General features: G+C 44.5%; 2 protein-coding genes across 27 annotated transcripts in view; one reads left to right on the top strand and one right to left on the bottom strand.

Annotated features, from left to right (window-relative positions):
* FAM186A (family with sequence similarity 186 member A) overlaps positions 1-14,702 on the bottom strand; it is a 70,094-nt gene extending 55,392 nt beyond the window's left edge. Inside the window, exon 1 of the mRNA XM_063694007.1 lies at positions 14,354-14,702. Coding sequence (XP_063550077.1) covers positions 14,354-14,545 — 192 coding nt within the window. The 5' untranslated portion in view covers positions 14,546-14,702. The remainder of the gene's footprint in view (positions 1-14,353) is intronic.
* A 4,005-nt stretch (positions 14,703-18,707) lies between these two features.
* Positions 18,708-23,888, top strand: part of LARP4 (La ribonucleoprotein 4) — a 79,116-nt gene continuing 73,935 nt past the window's right edge. For 6 of the 26 annotated variants that reach the window (XM_055357239.2, XM_055357238.2, XM_055357236.2 and 3 more), the window contains exon 1: positions 20,788-20,926. In XM_055357239.2, coding sequence (XP_055213214.1) covers positions 20,885-20,926 — 42 coding nt within the window. In that variant the 5' untranslated portion in view covers positions 20,788-20,884. Of the gene's footprint in view, positions 19,334-19,501; positions 19,591-20,787; positions 20,927-23,888 lie in introns of those variants that run through there. The other 20 variants (XM_063694000.1, XM_063693999.1, XM_063694004.1 and 17 more) reach the window with 16 other exon arrangements.

The following is a 23,888-nucleotide window of genomic DNA, read 5'->3' as shown; positions in this document are numbered from 1 at the left end:
ACTGCACTGCAGCGTGGGTGACAAGGAGAAAACCATCCAGGTCAAAGGGCACCAAATATGAGGCAAACAGAAATCAAGTATCCCCTTTTGAGTAGGGAGTGGGGAAGAAGTGCTTGGAAAGTTGGTGATTTGGGGTTAGTCCCTAAAAACCACTTTAGGGTTTCTCTGCTCTGCCCACCCTCTGGAGAAGGTGGACACTGGTCAGTTAACAGATGACATGTTACTTGATGAGCAGTCACTTGATGCCCATGGCTTTCATTTTAAAGATACATACACATATTGCGCCACTGCACTCCAGCCTGGGTGACAAGAGCAAAACTCCAACTCAAAAAAAAAAAAAAGACACACTCTTATCCACACATGCTTAGAGATACGAGTAGGCTGGTCAACTTAAGCATGTTACTGGCAGAGGGGGCATTGGGGTTATTTTCTAGGGGGAATAGCATGTCACTTTAGCATGCTTTTTAATATATTAATTAAAAATACATATATATGGCCAGGCACAATGGCTCACGCCTGTAATATCAGCACTTTGGGAGGCTGAAGTGAGCAGATCACTTGAGGCCAGGAGTTCAAGACCAGCCTGGCCAACATGGTGAAACACTTTCTCTACTAAAAATACAAAAATTAGCCAGGTGTGGTGGCTCACACCTGTAATCCCAGCTACGCAGGAGGCTGAGGCAGGAGAATCGCTTGAACCCGGGAGGCAGAGGTTGCAGTGAGCTGAGATCGTGCCACTGCACTCCAGCCTGGGCAACAGAGCAAGACTCTGTCTCAAAAAATAAAATAAATAAATAAAAAGCAAAATAGAAGTTTAGATTTTAATAAAATTTGTAGAGTTTCCAAGTAATTTTTACAGAATTTACTTGTTTGCTTCAACTGTCTCCTTCTACCTCTGCTCTTGAAGGAGATGAGGACAGGCCTGGATTTAAAATACTTGTAATTTTGTATCTTAACATCTATTTGATCCCTTTCTTTTAAGACTGCTGAGAAGTTATTTTTTTCTTTTATAGTAAGAAACAAGGTCGGGCATAGTGGCTCATGCCTATAATCCCAGAACTGTGAATGGCCAAGGCTGGTGGAATTCAAGACCAGCCTGGACAACATGGAGAAACCCCATCTCTATAAAAATACAAAAAGAACAACAACAACAACAACAAAACAAAAAACAATAGCCCCCAGTGTGGTGCCATATGCCTGTGATCTCAGCTACTCTGGAGGCTAAGGTGGGAGGATCACTTGAGCCTGGGAGGTGATGGTTGCAGTGACCTGAGATTGCAGCCACTGCACACCAGCCTGGGTGACAGAGCAAGACTCCGTCTAAAAAAAAAAAGAGAGAGAAAGAAAAGAAACGGCTGGAAGCGGTGGCTCACGCCTATAACCTGTAATCCCAGCACTCTGGGAGGCCGAAGCACGTGGATCATGAAGTCAGGAGTCTGAGACCAGCCTGGCCAACATGGTGAAACCCCATCTCTACTAAAAATACAAAAAATTAGCTGGGCGTGGTGGTGCACACCTGTAGTTCCAGCAACTTGGGAGGCTGAGGCAGAAGAATCACTAGAACCCGGGAGGCAGAAGTTGCAGTGAGCCAAGATCACACCACTCAACTCCAGCCTGGGCAACAGAGTGAGACTTTGTCTCAAAAAAGAAAAAAAGAAAGAAACAAACAAACCCCACCTTTATCCCTACATTCCCCCTACTGGTCTGTGGTTGTTTTTCTGTTGGCTGCAGCAGGCTGGCTGTGGTTTTTCTCTTGCCATGACAACTTCTAATTGCCATGTACAGTATGTTCAAAGTCAGGTAACTCCTCATTGTAAGCAAACTATGTGACTGCCCAGAGCAGCACATATAAACCAGCCTAATGTAAAAAAAGAAAGAAATAGGCTGGGCACAGTGGCTCATGCCTGTAATCCCAGCACTTTGGGAGGCCAAGGCAGGCGGATCACGAGGTCAGGAAATCGAGACCATCCTGGCTAACATGGTGAGACCCCATCTCTACTAAAATACAAAAATTAGCCAGGCATGGTGGCACATGCCTATAGTCCCAGCTACTCAGGAGGCTGAGGCAGGAGAATTGCTTGAACCCAGGATGTGGAGGTTGCAGTGAGTTGAGATCATACCACTGCACTCCAGCCTGGGCGACAAGTGAGACTCTGTCTCAAAAAAAAGAAAGAAAGAAATCCTAAGATATGTACAGAGGCCAGGTGTGGTGGCTCACACCTGGAATCCCAGTGTTTTGAAAGGCCAAGGTGAAAAGGTTACTTGAGGCCAGAGTTCAAGACCAGCCCGGGCAACATAGGAGACCCTGTCTCTACAAAAATTACAAAAAAATCCACTGGGTGTGGTAGTCCTAGATGGTCGGCAAGCTGAGGCTGGAGGATCCCTTGAGCCCGGGAGTCCAAGGTTTCATTGAGCTATTATTGCACCACTGTACTATAGCCTGGGTGACAGAGCCAGACCATGTCTCTAAACAGAAATAAATAAATAAACTAAAACGTGTATGGAGCCACAACAGACCCTGAATATCCAAAGCAATCTTGAGTAAAAAGAACAAAGCAGGAGGCATCACTGTACCTGATTTCAAAATCCAATACAAAGCCATAATAATCAAAACAGTATGGTACTAGCATAAAAACAGATATATTAGACCAATGGAACAGAGTAGAGGGCCCAGAAATAAATACACACATTTCACAGTCGATTGATTTTCAGCAAAGATACCAAAAACAACGTGGAAAGAAGAGTCTCTTCAATAAATGGTGTTAGAAAAACTGGATATCCACGTACAGAAGAATGAAATTAGACTCTCAACTTACACCATATACAAAAATCCACTCGAAATGGATTAGAGTTTTTGTTTTTTTTGAGACCGAGTCTTGCTCTATTGCCCAGGCTGGAGTGCATTGGCGCAATCTTGGCTCACTGCAATCTCTGCCTCCCAGGTTCAAGTGATTCTCCTGCCTCAGCCTCCCAAGTAGCTGGGATTTCAGGAGCCTGCCTCTATGCCCAGCTAATTTTTGTATTTTAGTAGAGATGGAGTTTCACCATGTTGGCTAGGCTGGTCTCAACCTCCTGACCTCAGGTGATCCACCCGCCTTGGCCTCCCAAAGTGCTGGGATTACAGACGTGAGCCACCATGCCCAGCCTGGATTGGATTTAAACATAAAATGTGAAATTATGGCCGGGCGTGGTGGCTCATGCCTGTAATCCCAGCACTTTGGGAGGCCGAGGTGGGTGGATCATGAGGTCAGGAGTTCAAGACCAGCCTGGCCAACACAGTGAAACCTTGTCTCTACTAAATATACAAAAATTAGCTGGGCATGGTTGTACGCACCTGTAGTCTCAGCTACTCAGGAGGCTGAGGCAGGAGAATTGCTTGAACCTGGGAGGCAGAGGTTGCAGTGAGCTGAGATTATGCCATAGCACTCCAGCCTGGGCAACAGAGCAAGACTCTGTCTCAAAAAAAAAAAAAAAAAAAAAAATGAAAGTATAAAACTACTAGAAGGAAACAGGGGAAAAGTTCCATGACATTGTTCTAAACAATGATTTTTGTATATGGTTCCAAAAGTATAGGCAACAAAAGCAAAAACAGACAAATGATATTACATCAAACTAAAAGGCTTCTTCATGATTTCACTCATATGTGGAATCTAAAGAAGTCAAACTTGCCGGGTGTGGTGGCTCACGCCTGTAACCCCAGCACTTTGGGAGGCCGAGGTGGGTGGATCACGAGGTCTCAGGAGATCTAGACCATCCTGGCTAACATGGTGAAACCCCGTCTCTACTAAAAATACAAAAACTTAGCCAGGCGTGGTGGCGGGCGCCTGTAGTCCCAGCTACTCAGGAGGCTGAGGCAGGAGAATTGCTTGAACCCGGGAAGTGGAGCTTGCAGTGAGTTGAGATCGCACCACTGCACTCCAGCCTGGGCAACAGAGCGAGACTCCATCTCAAAAAAAAAAAAAGAAGTCAAACTCATAGAAGCAGACAGCGTAGAACAGTGGTTAGCAGAGGCTGGGGATGGGCAGATTGTGGAGATGTTAGTCAAAGGATACAGTTTTTCAGTTAGACAGGAGAAATAAGTTCAAGAGATTTATTATACATCATGATAACTATAGTTAATAACAATACATTGTATACTTGAAGATTGCTGAGAGGAGATATTAAGTGTTCTCACCACAAAAAGAAATGTGAGGTGGCCAGGCACGGTAGCTTACGCCTGTAATCCCAGCACTTTGGGATGCCAAGGTGGGTGGATCACCTGAGGTCAGGAGATCGAGATCAGCCTGGCCAACATGGCAAAAACCTGTCTCTACTAAAAATACAACAATTAGCCAAACCTGGTGGCGCCCATCTGTAATCCCAGCTATAGGGAGGCAGGAGAATCGCTTGAACCTGGGAGGTGGAGGTTGCAGTGAGCCAAGATCATGCCATTGCACTCCAGCCTGAGAGACAGAGATCCTGTCTCAAAAAACAAACAAACAAAGAAACAAACAAAAAAGATATGTGAGGAAATGCATGCATTAAGTAGTTGGATCTAGCCATTCCGCAATGTATAAATATATCAAAACATAATGTTGTACACCACACATAAACCGTTTTGGTCAACTCAATATAGAAAAAGAACATTTTGGCCGGGCTCATGCCTGTAATCCCAACACTTTGGGAGGCTGAGGCAGGCAGATCACTTAACGTCAGGAGTTCAAGACCAGCCTGGCCAACATGGTGAAACCCCGTGTCTACTAAAAATACAAAAATTAGCCAGGCATGGTGGCAGGCGCCTGTAGTCCCAGCTACTCGGGAGACTGAGGCAGCAGAATCACTTGAACCGGGCTGCAGTGAGCCGAGATTGCACCACTGTACTCCAGCCTGGGTGACAGAGCGAGACTCCATCTCAATAAAAAAGAAAGAAAGAAAAAGAACATTAATGAATTACGGCTATGTACAACAACGTGTATCAATCACATGAACTTAGAATGAAGCAGAAGAAGCCAGACATTAATGAATACATATCATATGATTCCATTTATCAGGCAAAACTGACCTACAGTGTTAAAAGTCACAATAGTGGTTGTTTTGTGAGGAACCAGAGGCTTCTGTGATTCTTTGAGATAATTCTTTGAGCTTTTCACTTTTGAATTTTCATTCATATATACTCTAATTTTTTTTTAAGTTAACAAAAAGAATTCAACTAGGCCCATATGGTGGCTCACGCCTGTAATCCCAGCACTTTGGAAGGCTGAGGTGTGCAGATCACCTGAGTTTGGGAGTTTGAGACCAGCTTGGCCAACATTGTAAAACCATCTCTGCTAAAAATACAAAAATTATCCAGGCATGATGGTGCGCACCTGTAATCCCAGCTACTTGGGAGGCTGAGAAAAGAGAATAGCATGAACCCAGTTGGGGGGTGGGGGGGTTAGGGAGAGGTTGCAGTAAGCCGAGATCGTGCCACTGCACTCCAGCCTGGGCAGCAGAATGAGACTCTGTCTCAAAAAAAAAAAAAAAAAACAAAAACTTCAACTTATGATTTCATCCCAGACGGATATTGGAAAAAACTTTCAGTTTTTTTTTTATTCTGTTTTTTTCTATTCAGCAAAACAGTTATCAACTTATTAACACAGAAGACTTCCATGATCAGACCAAATGTGGGGTCTGAGGAGCAGATTCTCCCCACCACCAAGCAGGGAACCATTTCTGCAATGGACATCAGGTGGGTGTCTTTTATTTCAATTCAGACACCATCTACCTAGATACAGTGTCAGATCCCATAGGTCGAAGCCTCAGTCCCCAAAACTGCCCCCCACTCAGACACCAGTCACAAATCCAGGCCTCCAGAACTTCTGACCAATCAATTTCAATTTGGCGTTCCTAAGACTCCCTCTTTTGGTTGGATTAATTTGCTGGAGCAGCTCACAGAACCGGTTTATTGAAGAGATGCTAGGGCAAGGTATTGTGGAAGGGGAATGGAGCTTCTGAAGCAGCTACATTGTCTCTGTTGTATACCTGGGATTCATTGTCTGGTGCCAGGAAAATTTAGGACACGAATACACACTAGGAGTTTAGGAGTGGAGGTTTAATAGGCAGAAGAAAAGAGAAAGAAAAACAGCACTCTCAGTAAAGAGAGGGAGATCTTCCCAGAGGAAAAGACCGGCTGGTGGTGGATGTGCTAGATTTTATAGTGTGGCTTGAGGAGCTGGTGTCTGATTTACATAAGGCTCACAGATTGGTTCAATCAGATATGACGTTTACATAGCGCATATGGAAGGCTGGTTGCTTCACCCTAATATTACTATGCAAATGAACTCTCCTTGGCCGGCTCCACGTTGTCTCCTCCTTACTGTACACAAGGCTGGCAGAGAAGGAAAGATGGAATCACCCTCTTGAACATGTCTAGTCCCTAGTTTCTGCCGGCATTCACCCCTGCAAGCTCCCAGCTTGCTGCTCTGTGTCTGCAGCTCGACTTTACAGGCCGCTCTTTGTTAGAAAATGATTTGGGGCTGCTTTTCATTAAAAAGAAAAGCCTTACCAAGGACTCCCATACCCTCGCTATCTGCCCAAGTGATTTCTTCTTAACTCCAATATCACTTTCATATTCTCTCTGGGCACACCACTCTCCAGGAACCTCCATGTGTTCAACTCTCTGTAAGCTCTCCAAACCCTGTCCTTTGGGTTTGTATGGAGGTTTGATTACATAGTTATGGTTGATTAAACCATTGGCCGTAGATAAGCAGCTTGACCTTCAGCGGCTTTCCCCACCCCTGAAGGTTGGGGGATGGGGTTGAAAGTCCCAACCCTCTAGTCAGGGCTTTGTCTTTCTAATGACCAGTCCCATCCTGAAGCTAGCTGTTAATCATTAGCATACAAAAAGACATCACTTTGGAGATTCCAAAGATTTTAAGAATTGTTATATTTCACAATATCCCAATGGAATAACAGGGTCAAGGTTTATCCTCTCAGCCGGGCGCAGTGGCTCACACCTGTAATCGCACACTTTGGGAGGCAGAGGCGGGAGGATCCCCTGAGGTCAGGAGTTCGAGACTAGCCTGGGCAACACAGTGAAACCCCGTCTCTACTAAAAATACAAAATTCAGCCAGGCGTGGTGGCACATGCCCATAATTACAGCTACTTGGGAGGCTGAGGCAGGAGAATCGCTTGAACCTGGGAGGCGGAGGTTGCGGTGAGCTGAGAATGCACCATTGCACTCCAGTGTGGGCAACAAGAGTGAAACTCCGTCTCAAAAAAAAAAAAAAAAAAGATGTATCCTTTCATCCTGTCAACTAAGTGACAGTTGACAGTTACCTAAAAGGATTAATGAGAACAATTCACAGACCTCACCTAGGAAGGGGCAATAGTTTCTCCCTAGGAAAAATTAATTTCTTAAAATACAGTGCCTGGGCACAGTGGCTCATGCCTGTAATCTTAGCACTTTGGGAGGTCGAAGCGAGCAGATCACTTGAGATCAGGAGTTTGAGACCAGCCTGGCCAACATGGAGAAACCCCATTTCTACCAAAAATACAAAAATTAGCTGGGCGTGGTGCATGCCTGAGGTCCCAGCTACTCAGAAGGCCGAAGTGGGAGGACCACTTGAGCCTGGGAGGCATAGCGTAGGTTGCAATGACACGAGATCGTGCCACTACACTCCAGCCTGGGCAACAGCAGAGGGAGACTTTGTCATTAAAAAAAAAGAAAAAGAAAAAAAAAAAATCAGGTGTGATGGCTCATGCCTGTGATCTCAGCATTTTGGGAGGGTGAGATGGGAGGAACGCTTGACTTCAAGAGTTCAAGACTAGCTTGAGCACAATAACAAGACCTTATCTCTACTAAAAATAAAAAAATAGGCTGGGCACTGTGGCTCACTCCTGTAATCCCAGCACTTTGGGAAGCCGAGGTGGGTGGATCAACTGAGTTCGGGAATTCGAGACCAGCCTGACCAACATGGAGAAACCCCGTCTCTACTAAAAATACAAAATTAGCCGGTCATGGTGGTGCATGCCTGTAATTCCAGCTACTTGGGAGGCTGAGGCAGTAGAATTGCTTGAACCTGGGAGGTGGAGGTTGCAGTGAGCTGAGATCGCGACACTGCACTCCAGCTTGGGCAACAAGAGCGAAACTCCATCTCAAAAAAAGAAACTTCCTTGGGCCAGATGGTTTTGCAGGTAAATTCTACCCAACTGGCGAGTTAATATACTCCTGAGGTAGAAGACCGAAGCTGTATTGCTGGCCTTCCCAGATAAAAGCAAACTACTTCTGGTGGGCCTTATTGACAGATTGGAAGAAATAATCATTTGCCAGATCATAGCGGCATACCAGGAACCAGGGAATGTGTTAATTTGTTCAAGCAATGAAGCCACATCTGGTACAGAAGCCGTGACTGGACTTAGTACCTAGTTAAGCTTACAATAATCCACTGTCTTTCTCCAAAATCCATCTGTATTCTTTACAGGCCAAACAGGAAAGTTGAATGAGGATATGGTTGAAATCACCACTAAGGAATCTTTGAAGTCCTTGATGATGGCACTAATTCTTCCAGGAATGGGATATTTGTTTTATTTTTACCGTTTTCCTAGGTAGAGGCACTAGTGGCTCCTATTTGGCCTTTCCCACCACAGTAGCCCTCACTCCACAGGTAAGGGAGTCAGTGTGGGGATTCTGCCAGCGGCTGAGTATGTATATTCCAATTACACATTTTGGAACTTGTGAAACAACCACAGGATGGGTTTGGGGACACACTAGTTTCACTGTGAGATGGGCCTGAGCTAAAGCTTTTTTGATTAATGGGTAGACCACAATAACATTTTGGATCTCCTGGGATTAATGTCAGCTCAGAGCCAGTGTCCAGTAGTCCCCCAAAAGGTCTGATTATTTCCTTTTTCCCAATGCACACTCTGGTACAAGGTCATAGGTCCCCTTGGGGAAGGTCAGGAGGAAAAGTAATAGTATACAGGTAGACCCAGGGTCCTTCTTCAAGAGAACTTGAGGTCCTGTTCACTCAAGGAGCTCTGAGTCTGTCAACTGGCTCAAGTTTGGGAATTGACTGATGGACTCTGACTCGTTTTCATGATTCATGATTCAGGTATTTATTTTCATTTGACCGAGGAATTTCCTACTTGTTCAGATTAAGTAAGAATTTAGTAGGCTTCCTATCTATTCATTTCTGGGAACATCTTGATCAACTAGCCAATGCCATAGGTCAGTGTGAGTCAGACTATTTTGATTGCTGCTTTCATGCTGCTGTCCATTACAGTAATCATATCCACCTTGCCTTTGGTGGTTGGGTGCCACTACTGGGTCCCAGTTAGGTTTACAAATTCAGTGACTACAGTTCCCACTGTTAAGGTCTGAACTCTAGAGAAGAGTGATCACAGAGCTCTTCAAGGATGCCGGGGCTTCCTTCACTACATTTTTTCTCATACTATTGGTGAAAGGGCCCAGCACAATGGCTCATGTCTATAATCCCAGCATTTTGGGAGGCTGAGGTAGCCACCACCCCTGGCTAATTGTTGTATGTTTTGTAGAAACAGGGTCTCGCCATGTTGCCTAGGGTGGTCTCAAACTCCTTAGCTCAAGCAATCCTCCCACTTTGGATTCCCAAAGTGCTAGGATTACAGCCATGAGCTACCATGCCCTACCTCCTTTTTTTTTTTTTTTTTTTTTTGAGATGGAGTCTTGCTCCGTCGCCCAGGTTGGAGTGTAGTGGTGCGATTGCAGCTCACTGCAACCTCCGCCTCCCAGGTTCAAGCAATTTTCCTGCCTCAGCCTCCCGAGTAGCTGGGATTACAGATGCCTGCTACCATATCTGGCTGATTTTTGTATTCTTAGTAGAGATGGGGTGTCACCATGTTGGCCAGGCTGGTCTTAAACTCCTGACCTCAGGTGGTCTGATCCACCCTTGTTGGCCTCCCAAAGTGCTGGGATTACAAGCATGAGCCACCATGCCAGGCCTTATTTTATTTTTTTAATTTTATTTTTTATTTTTATATATATTTTTTGAGACAGAGTCTCGCTGTCACCCAGGCTGGAGTGCAGTGGCGCGATCTTGGCTCACTGCAACCTCTGCCTCCCAGGTTCAAGCAATTCTCCTGCCTCAGCCTCCCGAGTAGCTGGGACCACAGGTACCTGCCACCATGCCCGGCTAATTTTTGTGTTTTTAGTAGATATGGGGTTTTACCATATTGGCCAGGCTGGTCTCAAACTCCTGACCTCGTGATCCGCCTGCCTCAGCCTCCCAAAGTGCTGGGATTACAGGCGTGAGCCACCACGCCTTGGCTATTTTATTTTTTTGACAGTCTCACTGTCTCCAGTCACCTAGGCTGGAGTGCAGTGGCTCGATCTTGGCTCACTGCAGCCTCTGCCTCCTAGGCAGATTCTCATGCCTCTGCCTCCCAAGTAGCTGGGATTACAGGCATGGGCAACTGCAGCTGGCCTAGTAGTTTATTTTTTAAAATGAACATTTACTACCTTTAGACTTAGCCATTCCAAGCTTAGGTATTTATTCCAGAGAAATGAAAGCATATATCTGCATAATGACTGGTACGTGAATGTTTATAGCAGCTTATTTGTAATAACCCAAAACCAGAAACAGCCCATGCCATGCCATGCCATGGAAAAACACTCAACAATAAAAAGGAATCAACTATTCATATATGCAAAAGTGTGGATGAATCTCAAAATAATTATGCTAAGTGAAAGACGTGAGGCAGAAGAAAGTAGATACTGTATGGCTCCACTTATATAAAATCTAAAATATGCAAACTAATATATACAGTGACAGAAGCAGATTGGTGGTTAGCTGGGGATTGGGGTGGGGGGCAGGGAACAGCATGTGGGAGGGATTATAAAGCAGCATGAAGAAACTTTTGGGGGAAATGGGCAAAATCATTATGTCGATGTGGTGAAGGTTTCACAGGTTTGTTGTTTGTTTGTTTGTTTGTTTTGAGACGGAGTCTCGCTCTGTCGCCCAGGCTGCAGTGCAGTGGCACGATCTCGGCTCACTGCAAGCTCCGCCTTTCCGGGTTCACGCCATTCTCCTGCCTCAGCCTCTCGAGTAGCTGGGACTACAGGCACCCGCCACCACGCCCGGCTAATTTTTTGTATTTTTAGTAGAGACGGGGTTTCACCGTGTTAGCGAGAATGGTCTCGATCTCCCGACCTCGTGATCCGCCTGCCTCGCCTCCAAAGTGCTGGGATTACAGGCGTGAGCCACCGCTCCCGGCTCGATACTTGCGTACTTTTAAAATGTACATTTTGGCTGGGCGCGGTGGCTCACTTCGGTAATCCTAGCACTTTGCGAGGCAGAGGCGGGCGGATCACCTGAGGTCAGGAGTTCAAGACCAGCCTGGCCAACATGGTGAAACCTTCACCTTCAACATGGTGAAACCCTGTCTCTACTAAAATACAAAAATCAACCGGGCATGACGGCGGGTGCCTGTTGGCTAGTCTCAGCTGCTCGGGAGGCTGAGGCAGGAGAATTGCTTGAGCCTGGGAGGCGGAGGTTGCAGTGATCCGAGGTGGAGCCATTGCACTCCAGCCTGGGTGTCAGAGCGAGACTGCATCTCAAAAAAAAAAAAAAAAAAAAAAAAAAAAAAGTGTATTTTGGGCCAGGCGTGGTGGCTCAAGCCTGTAATCTTAGCACTCTGGGAGGCTGAGGCAGGCAGATTGCTTTAGCTCAGGAGTCCAAGACCAGCCTGGGCAACATGGTGAAACCCCATTTATACAAAAAACACAAAAATTAGCCAGACGTGCTGGTGTGTGTGCCTGTAGTCTCAGCTACTTGGGAGGCTGAGGTAGGAGGATGGCTTGCGCCCCGGAGGCAGAGGTTGCATACATTTTATTGTATGCTAACTGTACCTCAATAAAGCTGTTAAAAGCAAACACTGTGTTATTGTTGCTAGTTGCCAGAAGTTGGAACAGGAGAAAGTCTGTGTGAAGAGTGGGAATTTATCGATATTTAGCACTCTTTTTTTCTGTGAGGCAGAGTCTTGCTCTGTCACCCAGGCTGGAGTGCATTGGCACGATCTCGGCTCACTGCAACCTCCGCCTTTCGGGCTCAAGTGATTCTCTTGCCTCAGCCTCCTGAGTAGCTGGGACTCCAGGCAGGAGCCACCACATCTGGCTAATTTTTTGTATTTTTAGTAGAGACCGGGTTTCACCATATTGGCCAGTTGGTCTTGAAATCCTGAGCTCAAGTGATCCGCCTGCCTCTGCCTCCCAAGATGCTAGGATTACAGGCATGAGCTACCACACCTGGCAGAGCACTCTGTTTTTTTGTTTTTGTTTTTGTTTTTTAAAAGAATATATAAAATGGGCTGGACGCGGTGGCTCACCCCTGTAATCTCAGCACTTTGGGAGGGGGGTGGATCACAAGGTCAGGAGATCAAGACCATCCTGGCTAACATGGTGAAACCCTGTCCCTACTAAAAATACAAAAACAATTAGCCAGGCTTGGTGGCCGGTGCCTGTAGTCCCAGCTACTTGGGAGGCTGAGGCAGGAGAATCACTTGAACCCAGGAGATGGAGGTTGCAGTGAGCCAAGATCATGCCACTGCACTCAGCCTGAACAATAGCATGATAGTCTGCCTCAAAAAAAAAATCTATTTATCTATCTATCTATCTATCTATCTATCTATCTATCTATCTATCTATCTATCTACCTATCTACCTATGGAGAGAGAGAGACAGAGGTCTTACTATGTTGCCCAGACTGGTCTTGAACTCCAGGACTCAAGCAATCCTCCTGTCTTGGCCTCCAAAGTGCTGGGATTACAGGAGTGAGCCACTGTGCCTGGCTAACACTCTTTTTTTTTTTTTTTTCTTTTTTTTTTTTTTTTGAGATAGAGTCTCCCTCTGTCACCAGACTGGAATGTAGTGGCACAATCTACAGCTCACTGTAACCTCGAATTCCTGGTCTCAAGGGACCTTCCCGAGTAGCTGGGACTGCAAGTGCATACCACCACTTCTTGGCTAATTTTTAAATTTTTTGTAGAGACAGGGTCTTGCTTTGTTGCCTGGGATGGTCTCAAACTCCTGGGCTCAAGTGAGCCTCTCACCTTGACCTCCTAAAGTGCTGGGATTACAGGCATGAGCCACTGTGACCAGTTTAGCTTTCCTTAAACATAGGAAAGAACTCCCCCTTAATCAATTTCATCAAACATGACTGATTTTTGTTTTTTGTTTGTTTTTGAGACAGGGTCTCGCTATGTCACCCATGCTGAGTGGGGTGCAGTAGTGCAAGCATGGTGCTCACTGCAGTCTCCTGGGTTCAGGGGATCCTCTGGCCTCCCAAGGAGCTGGGACTACAGGTTTGAGCTAACATGCCTGGCTAATTTTTTTATTTTTAGTAGACAGGAGGTCTCCTTATGTTGGCCAAGCTGGTCTAGAACTCCTGGGCTCAAGAGATCCTCCTGCCTTGGCCTCCCAAAGCATTGGGATTACAGGCATGAATCGCTGTGCCTGGCCTGATTTTGCTGTACTTCGAGAGAATAAAATGCAGTATAACCTTAATTGTTTGGGGGTCTATTAGATTCTTATGTATTTATTTATTTATTTTTCTAAAAATATAGATGGGATCTCACTATGTTGACCAGGCTGGTCTCTAACTCCTGGCCTCAAGGGATCCTCCCATCTCAGCTTCCCAAAGTGTTGGGATTACAGGCATAAGCCACTGCACCCGGCTGACATTATGTAAACACTCTTCTTATTCTCCTTGAATTTCTCCTAATTTCTCCTTGAAGTGTACAGGGAAAATAAAAGGAGCTAGAATTCAAAGCCATCTAAATTCTATCTGGTTAATAGCTGTTTGATAAAACCTCCATAGGGAACAAACGAAAACTTTTTTTTTTTGAGATAGAGTTTCGCTTTTGTTGCCCAGGCTGGAGTGCAATGGTGCAATCTTGGCTCACCACAACCTCCGCCTCCCTGGTTCAAGCAATTCTCCTACCTCAGCCTCCTGAGTAGCTGGGATTACAGGCAAGTGCAATCATGCCCAGCTAACTTTTTGTATTTTTAGTAGAAACGGTGGTTTCTCCATGTTGGTCAGGCTGGTCTTGAACTCCCGACCTCAGTGATCCGCCCGCCTTGGCCTCCCAAAGTGCTGGGATTACAGGCGTGAGCCACCATGCCCCGGCTTGATTTATTTCTTAAATGGCTTTATTAAACCTGATATAAAGAGATTAATGTCAAATTGGAGCTTGTTATATCCACAGTCGGTGTCAGGTGAAATTGTCATTTGAAGTCAAAGCTACCCTAAATACAGTCAAATATCATGAAAGTGATTTCTAAAATAAACAAAAATGTACTTGGTCACAGAAAGTTTAAAAAGAAAATTGCAGTCGGTAAACTTCAGATTCTCTACCTACCTCTCTGGCTCGATGGAGCTGTGCGCGCTCAATCCTAGAGATGATATCCTTTACTGAGAATGGGATCTCAAGGTTAGGGAGCATCAAAGGACTAAGGACATTTTGGGGCTCTCTTCTCATGATGGTGGAATCCTTGATGCATTTTTCTGATTCAGGGTCATTGTCTATCTCATTTTTCATTTTGAAAAACATTTTGAAAATGTGGGTGATTTCGTTTTATTTCTTCTTTTTCACAGAATCTATAAAAATGCTAATAAAGATATCCAGTAGGAAGCTAGGAGAGGTCTTTCCTGATGCTAGAAGTTGTGGCATACTCTGCTACTAACTGGTGGCTCCCATGATATTCCCGTCCTGTTGATGTCACAATAGACCCATTATGACATTATCATTGATCAAACATGTAAAGAATGCTTACTATGTGCAGAGAACTGGTCATTCTATATGCTGCCATGGTAGAAGGGTGAGGGGGGAAGGAGGGTAGGAAATAATAGACAACAGGAATGCTAAAATAAATAGAAGATATAGCCCTGCTTAAATAAGCTTAAAATCTAGATGTGTTGGCCGGGTGCAGTGGCTCATGCCTGTAATCCCAGCACTTTGGGAGGCCGAGGCAGGTGGATCACCAGAGGTCGGAGTTTGAGACCAGCCTGACCAACATGGAGAAACCCCGTCTCTACTAAAAAAAAAAAAATACAAAATTAGCCATGCGAGGTGGCACATGCGTGTAGTCCCAGCTACTCGGGAGGCTGAGGCAGGAGAATCACTTGAACCCGGGAGGCGGAGGTTGTGGTGAGCCGAGATCGCGTCATTGCACTCCAGCCTGGGCAACAAGAGTGAAACTGTCTCAAAAAAAAAAAAAAAAAAAAAATCTAGGTGTGTCAAATATAACTCCTGGTTCTTCTCTCTTCCTGGGGTTTTGCTTAAGTATTTTTAAGCCTGTAATGGAATAAGGGTTACAACTACTTCCTCAGCTGCCCTTTAACTTTTCCTAGACATGTAGTAACTTGGATGATATCATTTGGATGAAGTAACTTGGGTGATATCATTTGGATGAGGATCACACTCTTTGCACTGCTTACTCTTTTTTCTTTTCTTTTCTTTTCTTTCCCTTTTTTTCGAGACAGAGTCTCACTTTGTTACCCAGGCTGGAGTGCAGTGGTGTGATCTTGGTTCACGGCAACCTCTGCCTCCCAGGTTCAAGAGATTCTTGTGCCTCAGCCTCCCTAAGTAGCTGGAATTACAGGTGCGTGCCACCACGCCTGGCTAATTTTTGTTTAATATTTGCTTCCGATTTTTTTTAATAATAAAAAAGCATTACAGAAGGTTGAAGTCCTCTTTGATGTCCCCCACCCCTGGTTCCTTCCTTTCTCACTGTCCCATTCCAGAGGAAATGACAATCATGAATTTTACATATTTGTGTCTAGTCTATTTTTACATAGTTTTACTACAGGTGTATGTATTGTTTTTTCTTTCTTTCTTTCTTTCTTTCTTTCTTTCTTTCTTTCTTTCTTTCTTCCTTTCTTCCTTTCTTCCCTCCCTCCCTCCCTCCCTTCCTTCTTTCTTTCTTTCTTTCTTTTTTTTTTGAGGCAGAGTCTCACTCTGTTGTCCAGGCTGGAGTGTAGTAGTGCCATCTCAGCTGATTGTAACCTCTGCCTCCCAGGTTCAAACGATTCTTCTACCTCAGCCTCCTGAGTAGCTGGGATTACAGGCATGCACCACCACACCTGGCTAATTTTTTTTTTTTTTTTTTTTTGAGACGGAATCTCGCCTGTGGCCCAGGCTGGAGTGCAGTGGCATGATCTCGGCTCACTGCAAGCTCCGCCTCCCAGGTTTGCTCCATTCTCCTGCCTCAGCCTCCCGAGTAGCTGGGACTACAGGCGCCTGCCACCACACCTGGCTAGTTTTTTGTATTTTTTAGTAGAGATGGGGTTTCACCATGTTAGCCAGGATGGTCTCGATCTCCTGACCTCGTGATCTGCACGCCTTGGCCTCCCAAAGTGCTGAGATTACAGGTGTGAGCCACTGTACTCGGCCTACACCTGGCTAATTTTTTATATTTTTGGTAGATATGGGGTTTCACTGTGTTGGCCAGGCTGGTCTCAAACTCCTCAAGTGATTCACTCACCTCGGCCTCCCAAAGTTTAGTTGTCAACTAAACTAAATTTGCATTATTGCTTTCTCTCTCACTTGCATCTTTTATGCAGCATGGAATTCATCAATCAGCAACTAGACATGAAGGCTTTTCTTTGAGACAAAATCTCACTCTGTCACCCAGGCTGGAGTGCAGAGGCACGATCTAGGCTCACTGCGAGCTCCGCCTCCCAGGTTCATGCCATTCTCCTGCCTCAGCCTCCCGAGTAGCTGGGACTACAGGCACCCACCACCACACCCGGCTAATTTTTTGTATTTTTAGTAGAGACAGAGTTTCACCGTGTTTGCCAGGACGGTCTCGATCTCCTGACCTCGTGGCCTCCCAAAGTGCTGGGATTACAGCCATGAGCCACCACACCAGGCCATGAAGGCTTCTTAAAGTCAATTTTTAAATCCTGCTTCCCTTTCAATTCGACAAGCATTTGTTGAAACACTATGCAGCTTACATTATCCTAAACTGAGGAATATATGATAGGGTTCCTGTGAAGAAACTAAAACAAAAAAGAAAAGATTTAAGATAGAATATAATAATCAAGTGCTAATAAGGGACACGAAGAAGAGATCTGTAGAAGCAGAGTCTTTGAGAAAACCTTATGGAGAGAGAAGTTTGATTGACAAATGGAGGCAATCCAGGTAGGGACAACACCTTGAGCCATGGCTTTGGCGGTGAGTGCTAATGAGTTTGCATCTTAGGGGGAAAGTAAGGAGATTGGTTTAATCACTGAGATAACTTCACGGGAATTTACTGAGGACTAGATTAGGGTGGGTCTGAGATAACAGATATCAGCAATTTGGTGGTGGAATTAATTTGGTATCTGAGGAGATTCCATTTGCGGCAAAGCAAGGAGGATTTCATGAGATCAGAATGGCAAAGTCTTGAAATTAAGTAACAGTGGTTTGGTGAAAATGAAACCTTCACTTTGGGAAGATTTTTTAAATAATAGAATGGAAAAATCCATTGGAAAAGATCAAGACATGATTATTTCATTTTTATTTATTTATTATTATTAATTTTTAGAGACGGAGTCACACTCTGTCACCCAGGCTTGAGTGCAGTGGCGTGATCTTGGCTCACTGCAACCTCTGCCTCCCGGGTTCTAGCAATTCTCCTGCCTCAGCCTCCCACGTAGCTGGGACTACAGGCACACACTGCCATGCCTGGCTAATTTTTGGTATTTTACTAGAGATGGCATTTCACTGTGTTGCCCAGGCTGGTCTCGAACTCCTGAGCTAAGGCAATCCACCTGCCTCGGCCTCCCAAAGTGCTAGGATTACAGGTGTGAGCCATGGTGTCCGGCCAATTTTTATTCGTTACTATTATTATTACTATATTTGAGACAGAGTCTCACTCTGTCGCCCAGGCTGGAGTGCAGTGGCGCGATGTCGGCTCACTAATAACTCCACCTCCTGGGTTTAAGCGATTCGCCTGCCTCAGCCTCCCGAGTAGCTGGGATTACAGGTGTGCACCACCACACCTGGCTAATTTTTGTATTTTTAGTAGAGATGGGGTTTTACCATGTTGGCCAGGCTGGTCTTGAACTCCCGACCGCAAGTGATCCGCCCGCCTCAGCTTTCCAAATTGCTGGGATTATAGGCGTGAGCCACCCTTCCCAGCCAAGACATGATTATTTCAAAAGATGAGTGTTTGAACTAGGACATACAAGTGGGAGTGGTAGGGGAGGGATCTATCCTACTACATATTGCTAAAGACAATAAGGAATTTGGACCATCTAACAAAAATTATAGATAATTTTAAAAATTTTGTTTTTATTGTATTTCGTTTGAATTAATGACACAACATCAAAGAAGACACTATCCAGATTAAGTGTTATTACTAGTATATTAAGCGGAGATATGGGTAATTAATTCAAATGAGCCTGGGGCAAAGTTCTTTAAAGGTGTGTCTAAGGGAAACCCGACCTCCTAGAGGGCTTCTTCAACTGTAAAATGGGGATGATAATAATAGTGTTTATTGTATAGAATTGTTTTAAGATCAATTAACATAAAATGCTTAGTATAGTGCCAAACACAATGTAAGCATTTAATATACATTAGCTGCTATTAGCATATTTGCTAGTATCATAGTTTTTTTTTTTTTTTCTTGTCTACTTTTCTTCTGTGAGCCACCACTTTTCGGCAGGGTTGGTTTGTTCAGTACACTTCGCCAAGGTCGGCTTTAAAAATCAAATCTAGATTGGGAACTATGAAAACTGCGGAATTATCAGTGCTGTGTAGCTATCTGACAAATGATAAAATGTGTCATTACGATTTTTACACATCCCCGTGCCACAGAATGGCGTCTCCTTCTAATCGTTCCCCCCGACAGATGATAGTCATCCCACACTGCTGCTGGAAAAGATAGTGCAAAAGTTGAGCGCGCCGAGGGCTCTCTTTTCTCCCGGAAACAATTTTTCCCTAGACCCGGAAGCAGTTGTTGTTTCAAGGGAGGTAGGACTGGGCGGGTCAGGCCGCAGCGGCTGACGGCGGGGGAGGAGCCGGGTCCACTGCCGGGTGGAGGGGCAAGGGGAGTGTGTGTCCTTATCCTAGCAATTGGGGCGCGGGCCTGTGAGCCAGTTGGAGTTGCGGCGGCGGGAACGATTGGGCTGAGCAGAGGACGACATGTTGCTTTTCGTGGAGGTGAGTGCATTTGCTAGTCTCGTCCTGCTCTTAGGAGAGCAGGAGTGTAGAGGCGCCGGCCGGTCCCACCGCCATGTGACTTTCCGGGCCGTACACGCCGCGGAACCGGCAGATAGGCTGACACAGCACCTGGGCCGAGCAGGCCTGCAGCTTCCCTCTGCGCGCTCACAACACTCTAGGAAGCTATGGGAGGTGAGGCCCGTAGTGGAGAAGAATTGAAGGAGAAGAACGGAGGGCTGTTCTGGTGTGGCGGTGAGGTTCAGAGGAAGGGGAAAGTGTCCCATATGGACCTCCTAAAGGAGGCAGCATTGGGGGGTTGGGGGGCGGAGTCTGGGGGAGGAGAGGGTAATCAGGTGGGCGCGTTCCGGGGGCCGAGCGCGGCCTCGCGGGGCCCTCTGGGAGGGAGGCGAGCAACATGTGGGGCCACGGATGGAGAAAGGTGAAATGCGGTAAGTATTTTGAAAAGAGAATTGAAAAGTTCTTTTGAGCAACTTCCACCAAATTCTGCCCGGGCCCCGTCCCTAGGTCTCTGGAACGTTCTGTGAGTGAAAGCGAGTTACTTTGAATCGAGGAGAAGCCAGTAGGGTTTGGAAGCCTTGAAAGGCACCGCTTTGACCTTTTGTAAAAGTTACTCAAGCAGCAGCTGCGTGATGAAGGGTTGGTTCTATGAACCGATTAAAAGCCCTTTACAAGGAAAATTCCAAGAATGAGGGAAACTTATTCCGGGAAAAGCCGTTTTTTGTAATGTTATTTGAACAATGAGACACTTTTATTACTTAAACTAGAACGTCTGCTATTGGCCTATTTTAGTTTTCAAGATAGAGTTGGATACCTGCCTTACAGAAATACGAAATTTAATTTCCCTTAATTCTGTCCTCTTGTGTGCAGTGAGCGTCAGCTGACTGCCTGGCTAATGCTTTGAGTAGATTCCAGATCATATTGTTCTTACATTGTGAAAACGTCAAACCAGCAAAGCTGCAACTTCGCAACTTGGCATTTGTTAACTATGCCCATAAAAAGAATCTTTTCAATGAGGGAAGGATTTTACGGGTTGTATAATGGATCTAGGAGCCGGGGCCAGCCTATGGCAGATATTTTTTTTCCGGGTTGTGGGAAAATCTTACTCCGTAATATTCCAGCATAAAGTAAATAAATGATTTTACGGTTTTTTTTTCTCTTTAAACTAACTGATATTGTGTCGCCGATAAGCTTGATATCTTTAAATTAGTTTTTTAAAAGACTGCTACATTAGAGTATATCTAACATTCATAATAAACATTCATTGGAACATTCCGGGGAAATCATGAAAAGATTTAAAATTACTGAACTCATTCTGTTTACTGTTTTCTATCCTCATTGTTGTTTTCCTTAGGCAGAATAAGAAATCAGATAAGATTTTAAGCCAGTGCCAGCCAGTTTTTTTAAGGAATGTTATGCTATGTAAATACCACAGGTTTTAAGTGTGTGTTTTGCTGGGCAGAAGAAAGATTGTGAAGTTTATATTGACAGGAACTCCACAATATACTTTTGACTTCCAAATTGATTCCTTTGGCTTTATTAAAATGAAAGTTTTAATAACGGCTCCATTTTATTGTTTAAACTAGGTCTTCTCCTGTCTCTAAAGCAATACTTAATATGTTTTACAGATGACAAAACCGAGCCCCAGAGGTTAAAGTAACTTTACTTAGTAAAAGTAAAGTAGTGTAACTGGGATTTAGATCCAGGTCATGCTGATGTCAAATCATGGACGGGATGTTAGCAATTCAGGCCTGTCCGACTCCCCAGGTTAGACAAATTCTATCGTATCTCTCGCCAAACTAGTGTTTAAAAGTTGTTATCTCCATTAATCATTTTCTTTGTGAGTCACTATGTCGTTCTTCATTTTCTCATATGAGTTTTATTGAAAATTAACTGTCTTTAAATATTTGGGGCTGAATATGTGGTATTAAAATCAGTGAAAAACAACATGTTGGTCATTTGGCGTTTTGTTAACTAATATTTGATCCCTGTAACCTCATGATAGAGGAATTACTCTCAGTGAGAGAACCAAAGCTCAGAAGTTAGATGTCTAAGGTCATTCAAGTGTAAATAATGTGGGGGCTAAAGTCTGAAGTCTGACTTCTAGAACATAAATTTCTGGCTTCAAAATTATTTTTGTACTTTCCCATAAGTCAAAGGTTCTTAATCTAGGTTTTTGGATAGAATTGAGGAAGTAAGTACCTAAGCCTGGTTGAGGAAAAAAATTTGCGTGTTTATTTTCTCTAGCTTCTAACTGAAATCTAAATGGAAAAGAAGTGAAAATTCTTTAAATGTTAATGGCAGCAACAGTGTATGTGACCTTGTCACCAAGACAAATCACTTTTTTACATGTATTACAGCTTTTGCAGGTATCTTGAAATATTTATGCTCATTACTTGCTATATGTCAAAAATATTGTTAACGTATTGGTATATTAGACATTTTAAAATATTTTGATAACTGCGTTTCAATGTAATTGGTTTACTTTGTGATCCTGTATATTTTAGAAATGTAAAAAAACTGAGAAGAGATCCATAGATTAATTGGACTACTAAAGAGGTCTGTGTCACAGAAGAGGTTAAGAACTGCTTTACTAAACCAAGTTGCTTGTGGATCATCTTTGGCAGGGTTAATCTGGGATCCCTGGGTCCTCTGCAGTTGTGTTCAATACCTTTTACTTACGTGTATTTTTCTGGAGAGATTCCAGCTTAACTATCCCACTAGAATCAGTAGGATAGATAATAGCAATATAACAATAATAACAGTAGTAGTATATACTTGTGCTTTGTGTCAGGAACGTTTGATGTTTTTGCATATATAGATATCTGTACATCTTAAGTCTCAATATCTCTATGAGGTGTTAGTATCCCCATTTTAGTGATAAGGAAACTAAGGCAGCTGGGCACAGTGGCTCATGCCTGTAATCCCAGCACTTTGGGAGGCTGAGGTGGGCGGCAAATCACCTGAGGTCAGGAGTTTGAGACCAGCCTGGCCAACATGGTGAAACCCCATCTCTACTAAAAATACAAAAATTAGCCAGAGGTGGTGGCACACACCTGTAATCCTAGCTACTCGGGAGGCTAAGGTAGGAGAATCGCTTGAACCTGGGAGGCAGAGGTTGCAGCGAGCTGAGATGGCACCACTACACTCCAGCCTGGACAACAGAATGAGACTCTGTCTCAAAAAAAAGAAACTAAGGCACATATAATTTAAACTTGCCTAAGTTTATACAGCTAGTGAACATGGAAGCTTGTATTAGAACTCATCAACCACCTACTTGTATTGGAGTAGAATATATTGCAGACAAGGAATCAATCCTATGTAAATAATACTTAGATGCAACTTTTTAAAACCTGGCCTTGGGCCCAATGTGGTGGCATGTACCTGTAGTCCCAGCTACTAGGGAGGCAGAGGCAGGAGTTTCGCTTGAGTATGGGAGGTCAAGGCTGGAATGAGCTGTGATTGTGCCACTGCATTCCAGGCCGGGTGACAGAGCAAGACCAGCTATATTGACTTCAGTAGATTATTGGTTTGTTTTATTTTTTTCCTCTTGAGACCGAGTCTCGCTCTGAGACCGAGGCTAGAGGGTGGCGCAGTCTCAGCTCACTGCAACCTCCGCCTCCTGGGTTCAAGCAGTTTTTTTTTTTTTTTTTTTGAGACGGAGTTTCCACTCTTGTTGCCCAGGCTGGAGTGCAGTGGCGCCATCTTGGCTCACTGCAACCTCTACCTCCTGGGTTCAAGCGATTCTCCTGCCTCAGCCTCCTGAGTAGCTGGGACTGTAGGCGCGTGCCACCACGCCCAACTAATTTTTGTATTTTTAGTAGAGATGGGGTTTCACCATGTTGGCCAGGATGGTCTCGGTCTCATGATTCGCCCACCTCGGGCTCCCAAAGTGTTGGAATTACAGGCGTGAGCCACCACACCTGGCGGGTTCAAGCAGTTCTGCCTCAGCCTCCCTAGTAGCTGGGACTTCAGGCATGTGCCACCATGCCTGGCTTTTTTTTTTTTTTTTTCCTGATTTTTAGTAGACATGGGTTTCACGATGTTGGCCAGGCTGGTCTCGAACTGCTGACCTCAAGTGATCCGCCCGCCTTGGCCTCCTAAAGTGCTGGGATTATAGGCGTGAGCCACCGCGCCTGGCAGATTTTTTTTTTTTTTTTCACCTCTGTTCTGAAGGAGAAACAAACAATGTCCCTTTCTGGAAAGAGGTAAAAGTTTGGATGATTCACAAAGTCATCAAACATGACCTGCCATAAATTCTTTTACAACAAATTTTTTGTAAGTTTGAAACTGCAGTGTACTACCTTCATCTGAATGCTATCAAGTTACTTAAAACTTGTGAGCCCTAAGGAGGCAGATAGTAATTTAAAAAATTTTTTTCATTTCTCTCTTTTATTTAAAAGTTTTTTTTTTAATTTTTAATTTTTAATTTTTTGAGACAGAGTCTCGTTTGCTGCAGCCTCCACCTCCCCAGCTCAAGTGATCCTTGCGCCTCAGTCTCCAAAGTAGCTGGGACTATAGACATGTACCACCATGCCTGGCTGATTTTTTTCTTTTTTGGTATTTTTTGTAGAGACAGGGTTTTGCTTTTTTGCTCAGGCTGAAATTTTTGTTTAAATAAAAAAAATTAAAACTAGAGACTGGGAAGGGTGGGTATGCAGTGACTACTGAAATTGGGTTTCTGTCTCTGTTTGAGTTTTTCCCTGAAAATGAAGACAGTTGTCCCTCA

Source organism: Gorilla gorilla, chromosome 10 (genome assembly GCF_029281585.2).
Source record: "Gorilla gorilla gorilla isolate KB3781 chromosome 10, NHGRI_mGorGor1-v2.1_pri, whole genome shotgun sequence".
Classification (NCBI taxonomy): Eukaryota; Metazoa; Chordata; class Mammalia; order Primates; family Hominidae; genus Gorilla; species Gorilla gorilla.
This window is presented reverse-complemented; position numbering and strand designations above follow the sequence as displayed.